This window comes from Varroa destructor, unplaced genomic scaffold, assembly GCF_002443255.2.
Source record: "Varroa destructor unplaced genomic scaffold, Vdes_3.0 BEIS01000004.1, whole genome shotgun sequence".
Taxonomy (NCBI): domain Eukaryota; kingdom Metazoa; phylum Arthropoda; class Arachnida; order Mesostigmata; family Varroidae; genus Varroa; species Varroa destructor.
In genome coordinates this window covers 5,144,909-5,151,698 of record NW_019211457.1, presented here as the reverse complement: position 1 = coordinate 5,151,698, position 6,790 = coordinate 5,144,909, and the positions used below count along the sequence as shown (strand labels likewise).

The window sequence follows — 6,790 nt, the reverse complement described above, 5'->3', positions numbered from 1 at the left end:
AAAAAAAAAAAATGGAATTAAAGCATACGGAACCATTAAAAAATTTCCCACAGGGCTGCGTCGAAACACTTTGTATATGTACACATTCGAACGAACTTCTGCATTCGCTGTAAAAGCTATCAATGATTAAAAACTAGCCATGGGGGCAATGTCATCATAGGATAACAAGTTCTAAGACTAACTTAGCATTGTAGCTTTTGAGGAAAACTACAAATCGGCTAGCCGCATATCTGCAACATCGCTATATGCTAACTGCGGCTATTCGAGTGACGATTTTGAATAGTTCAAGCTTTTTACTGTGAATCTGAGGCTTTCGACCTTCAGATAGTCCTTCTCCTAGCACCTCATACAATTAAAGCCATTCAACATCCAGGACGTCCTAGCTGAAGCGTTTACTACTAAGTACGATGCTCTCGATAAAAATCATATAGTCTACGAGTGAAATCAAGTACATCAAATCTGTTGTCCGATCACAGTGACCGAACCCGAGACAAAAACGCTATAATCTAGTACCGTCCATATTCTCATAATGAATGCAATATTCGTTTATCCATGATCTACAGACTGTTCTTGGCTACTCTGATGCTTCCGGTGATCGTAGCTACAACGGTGCATGCATGTCTGTGGATAATGAGCTATACATCCGACAAACCCCTAAAAACCACTCATCGTTTACTCAAACGACTTCTAACGCTTTCTGCATATGAGACGGCTAGAAAGGTTTGTGCGTTGACGTCTCGTTATATGCAACATGTCCGTTTGGACATTTGACAGTTATAACAGGGTAAAATAACTTCAATTCTGTTCGAGCTTCCGCACAATTGAAGGGCTGGTCACAGTTGAATTTGAAACAATAACACATATTGAAAATAAACATTAATAAATTTGCATGTCGAAATGTAGACTGACAAAAATCGAACGTGCATCTTATATGATTATAGCATGTAATCGTAAACAACGTTTTTAGCTCGGACACTGCTATAAAGTACACATAGTCCTATATTAATCGGTAAACTAACCGTCCTATTTTTGAATACTACACGATTTTTCTAATCATGTTCGGTTCCAACAAGTTCATGAACGCAAGTGATAACCAGCTCTCGTCACTCCTGCCTATGTCCTTGCATAGGTTCTTGTAGTGGATCCTCCTCGAGATGACGTGTCGCGAGATCTGCAAGTTTTTCATGGACTGCGCGCAGCTACCGTCGTCTGGATCATCTGGGTTCATCATTTCGCCTATAACGATGTTGCGGTATATTGTAAGTACGATTGATTGACAAAACTAGTTATTACGCGTTTTGTCCGAGAAGGTGTTCTCGAGAAGAACAAATGATATCTCGTTGTTCCTAAAGATAATAGCAGGTCTTATTTATTTTAAAGTGTGCAAATATTTAGAGGAATGATTCTCACTTTCGAGAATTTTCTTCGTCGTTCAACTATAAGCTTTTTTCATATGCGTTCTTTAAAGCTTTAAAGCTAAAGGCCGAGCTTTAAATTATAGTTTGCCGTCCATATTGTCATAACTTGTACGTGCCATTGAAGATATCGCGTGACCAGTTCAGTGGTAGAAAATACGTTGCTGTTTTTCATTAATCCAAAATCTGAAGATCAAAATAGGTAGAGAAACAGCCAGGATAGTTGAATTCGAGTGTCGTGTCCGGTATTGCGGCTAAGCACTCTTCAGACACTAACAAAAAAAAACACCTAACATAGCTGGATATTAGCAAGCGATGATATCTCTCAGATGCTGTCACCTTTAGGTACGTTAACTAATACAACATTTAAAGATTTTATTTCTCCCTGCCCAATCGCCCGTTGATTACTAGCAGCTAGATGAGAAGAACTAACAGAGAACACATTGCCGCTTCCTTTGTAATTGGTTTGGATGAAAGATGTCGGCCATTACATTGTGTTCACTTTCTGTGCACTTATTGATAGCCACCAATTAAGTAATCGTTCTGCTCGTTCTGTTAAAAGCAAACTGCTTCTAAATCCTACACACTCCTGGCGGCATATGCTTTACCATACCTCTTCAACTGTTTTCGTTCTTCCAGCGTACGCGCGAATTTCGCGCGAGATCGTCGGATACTATCGAAATCAGATCTTCAATAACGGCTGGCTAGCCGTTGATACGTTCTTCTACGTGTCGGGCTTTTTCCTTGCGTACGCTATGAAACGGATGAGCGGGAGAATCGGAATTCTGAAGGTATGACCCGTAGCATTTCTTTAACCTCAAAACCTCGAACAGAAAATGCAGCGTAGTGTTTGTCAACTCAACTTAGAGCAGGTGTTATCTTTGTTCCTTGAATAATGTTTGTACTAGAATGAGAAGCTTCTCCCGGAAGAGCTTGCCTATTTCGCTAGCTGGTACAGACTTCGAAAGTCTTAATTACAATAAAAAATACTGTCTGAAAAATCAAAAGTTGTGGGTTTAAATTCAACATGTGACAATTAACAAGCGCTGCGTATTAGCTATGATCACTATGAATAATATAGAGAAAAACGTCGAAAAGCACTACTAACTGGCGACCCGGTTTCAGTTAGAGACATGGCTGTAAAGCAATCATATAACATAGGAACTACCTAAGCGTTTGGGCCTAATTGGGATCCCTCCAAAAGGTCTGTATTGTCATATATTCAACAAAAGCGATTTAATCTGATTCAACTGCATTCAGTTAATTGGGGCATGTACATAGTTTTTTTGAGCAATAATTGCTTCATTTGTATAATGTCTCTCTATAGCGGGAAAATTCGTTCGTTATTATAATTCAATCATAAATGATCGCCTTAGTCTTTAAAACGATACCAGGCGATTTGCTTCTAGAAACAAACTACGAATAATAACATATGCCTACATTGAAAAAATGCTGACATCGCGGTATAAAAGGGAAGAAAAAAAAGCCATTTTTTAATCCTACCGAACCCCCCTAGTAAATGTTTGCGAAATTACTACATCACAACCCTGTCTCATTTGGTCGGTGGTCGGCAATCGACTAAACCTGTCTAAATGATTGAACGAATACGATTAATATCACGCTAGTTAAAACGATGATACTCTGGTACTATAATGTATTCTAAGAATCACTCTTTACATATGCATCGCTCTAGCCCGTCGAAATATATTCTATATATCGTAACTACTGATATAGCGGTAACTAGTGGTACGGATTGCGCAACGAGATCTGAACTACCGACAGTATCGTCGGCAGTCGCACAGCACAACCAGCTAAGATGCTTTGTGTTAGTGCCAATTCGTACGACAACGGAATTCGTTGGTGGCTACCTGACCAGCGCACCAGGCCATCGCCGCAGAAACAACTACAACGGTTTTCAGACTGATCAAGATTTGGCGCGCGGTCCATCTCTGCTCAGACGATTACATTAGCGTCGGTGAATTCAGGCGAATCTAGTGCCGTTAAACGGTGTTCAACGATCATGCCAAACGTCTGGCAGAGGGATAGAGCTGGTCGGTACAAACGACCATCGACTCTCTTCGCCGATAGCTGTTTTCGTATGATACGTTCGCAGGAAATCGTATAGCTTAGACGAAGGCGCTGCTGATGCTATTTAATTTTAACCTGTTTTGATGCTGTAAACGCGTGTCAACCTCGATTCGTTAGGTGTTTCGCCTGTTCACCCGACCCATAGATAACTGGTCGAAATTTCGTTGTATTGATTGTCGTGTTCTGATAGATGGGTCGCTTTTACAACTGCCCCGGGGCCAGCAAAAACAATGACGTAGATTATTGGCCCGTTCGTGATCAGGGTAGTGGCCAATAATAGTAACTTATTGTTACTTCTGCCCTTCTGGAGCAGTCTGGTCGAATATTACGGGATGCGCTTGGATTAGATGGCACGCCAATCGTCGTAGATGCCGCGATAATCTGATAGTTATGAATGGGAAACGTCGGCGATTCGTATGTATGCATTGGCATAATAATTCCTTGGCCGTCCCATCTTTATTATCTCTGTCAATACGAATCAGTATGGCAGGCCAACTGTTGAGGCTTGGAGGATGCGTGAAATTAGCACAACCGAGGATTCGACACGCGCATATATGCTATATTGTATGTATGACCTGTGTGATTAATTTTTTTTTAATTGATTGTTCCGCCATTGTCGTCCTATCGATCAGCCACAACGAAATCCATTGGCAACATCTATATATTATTAGCCATATTCAAAACGGCGCTCAGTTTTCTATCATTGTCGAATTCACATTATACGATTCTAATTTTGGCAAAAAGCGTACCGGAATATAGAGAAAGGTATATATGTGACTCTGTCATCGACATCTGGAACTATTTCTAAATCTGCGATGATGATTTATTATGGCAATTACGGCTGCATTTATTCTTTTCTTTTTGACACGGCGTGCAACGCTTTACAATATTGTCATTGTAGTAGGATAACGGTGGTCGCTATTACTGCTTGCACAAAAAACAGACAAAATATTAGTTAGATTACTAGTCCTGCATACGGCGAACTACGCTTTAATGCATACACCTTCCTTCGCTTCGCATTTTTAAATAGATCTCAGAAAGTTTTGGGCGGCTAGAGAAAATCGCGTCGTCGCCCGCTGCTGGAGCGTTGACTGGTCTGTCCCAGAGCGCCGTCGTGTCATTAGGTGTCAAACAGACAAGTCATTGACCAACTGTGATAGGTCCGAAATTCTCTAAACGTTTTAGATAGAACAACGATGTCTAGTGAGCCAGCGGGCCGACCTTGGAATAGGGGCGGAAACACTGACTCTGCACTCATTTCTCAGTGGCGTCAATTACGCGTAGCAAACGTAAAGCGAAACGGTCTGTTGCTTTACAGTGTCACTGTCAAGACTTACCTTGTTTGCGATATCATTTTCGCTTAAATGGTACCCCACGTATTTGGGCTGGGTGGCTCTGACGCAGTGATGCATGTGTCACCAATTGGCCGCCCGAGAAGGTAAACTTGGACCAGTTCCTCAATAGCTTTTCATTGTTCGTCGTTGGTAAACGTCATTTTTCAGCATTTACGTCTGGCTTCTCATAAGCCACACGACCATATAATTAACTGATTTTCTATTAAGTGAAAACAGCAAAGCGGAACATGTCATAGGAGTATAACGATACATGGGACTACATGGGTCATGAAATATGTCATGCGGAGAAGTAAGTCAGTCAGTCATTTAACAAATCTAAAGGAAGAATGATTTTATTTCCAACAAAGACCGATTATGACAGGAAAACGTGGAAACAATTCACTGGCAAGGTAAACAAACATGATTTGTCTACGTCTGCTTTTTTAATGGTCCAAGAACAAGTGCATGCACGAACAGTCACAATGAGCTAACCGCACTAAAGTTTATATCACTGTCGCACTTATACATAATCTAGTCAACATTACTATCCATGGTAAGTTGTGATCTACGATCATAACGATTCACCGTGTGATACATATATAAACATAATTATTTTGTCTCAACGGTGCATAATGCCAAAGAGTTTAAATAAGCACATAAAAACGCCTCTAATAACAACATATAGCATAACGGCTGAAAAGCTACGATAGCCTTGTTTAACTTGTTTAAGTTGTACGTTGGGCATTCGTATATGCATATATTTAGAAACCCACTGATCTTCAAGCAGCTCTATCAAGGACGGGTACCTAGTGAACCGTCCTCAATAGAGCTGCCTTTGTTCCCACCAACGTTCCCATATACCACACGAATAATCGCTTCGCTGTGGGACGATCTGGGCCATCTTTCGTGTGTGTGTTGTGTCTCCTACCGTTTGCTTATAGAAGATAAACAGAAACAAACAGGAATGAAGCACATCGAGAGTGTCTAGGTTGTTAGTGAAGAATAATAATAAGCGGTCACTGCTTTGTATCAGCTTTGTTCGTTCAATTACTTATCTGGCTTGATGAAAACGACAATAGAGGGGAAAGAAAAAGAGAATGGCTGTGCTAAGAAAAGGGCTTTATCAATCGGTGAAATACGGAGTACGTTTCAATATAGAACACCAGTGCTTCATGGAAAACTGATCAAACCATTAGCGTAACCTATACGAGAACAGTTTAATAGGCAGGTACAAACTTGTAAAAGGTCAGGTAGATAGAACAATGAACTCGGTAGCTATTCGAGTGATTCGGCTTTGATGCCGTTTGTTCAATATAAACCATTGTGATTAACGGTGACTTCGTGCACAAAATACACCGACGATGTATATGTTGTGTCGCTTGAGGGGCATACAGATCGAAACCCTTTGTTTTATAATAACCCAGAATAATGCTTGCTACTAGGACATGACCTGGGTGGGCTACAGCGTTTCATCCAATTGAAATCGTACAAATTCGCAGCGTCTACTATCGTGATACACGAGAGAATTATCGTCTATATAATTTCATGCTTACATGCAGTCACTTCGCGAATTCATCCCCTGACTTGCTTCATATGATGCTCTTGTTAGATGCCTACCTCAATCTGCAACGCGCGCATCGTTTTCTAGCGTAGATAAATTTTGGCTAATTTATATTTAGTTCAATAAAGTTCTCCCCATCTTATTCTGTCTTGCTAGCCCATTTTACTGTTAAAGGCTCCTTTGAAGCTACCTAATGCGTTATATACTTTTTCAAAATGTTTTGTTTCATATGATAATGTTATATCTGTGTGGCACAAGGAACATGTAAATCTGAGTCGTTAATGCAAAAGACCAAACAGACATCGTCCGTTCCACCAATTCTCGTCATTCAGATGATTTCTGAAACAATCTTCGGAGAGTGAATCGCAAATAATAGCACATTCATTCCAAAT

General features: G+C 40.5%; 2 protein-coding genes across 7 annotated transcripts in view; one reads left to right on the top strand and one right to left on the bottom strand.

Moving 5' to 3' along the window:
• The window catches only part of LOC147755765 (nose resistant to fluoxetine protein 6-like), a 10,407-nt gene extending 8,195 nt beyond the window's left edge, over positions 1 to 2,212 (top strand). The window contains exons 6-8 of the mRNA XM_086986504.1: positions 564 to 720; positions 1,130 to 1,259; positions 2,055 to 2,212. Of these exons, the coding sequence (XP_086842630.1) occupies positions 564 to 720; positions 1,130 to 1,259; positions 2,055 to 2,212 (445 nt within the window). The remainder of the gene's footprint in view (positions 1 to 563; positions 721 to 1,129; positions 1,260 to 2,054) is intronic.
• The window catches only part of LOC111249143 (nose resistant to fluoxetine protein 6-like), a 119,219-nt gene that overhangs the window by 31,111 nt on the left and 81,318 nt on the right, over positions 1 to 6,790 (bottom strand). The window lies entirely within an intron of this gene.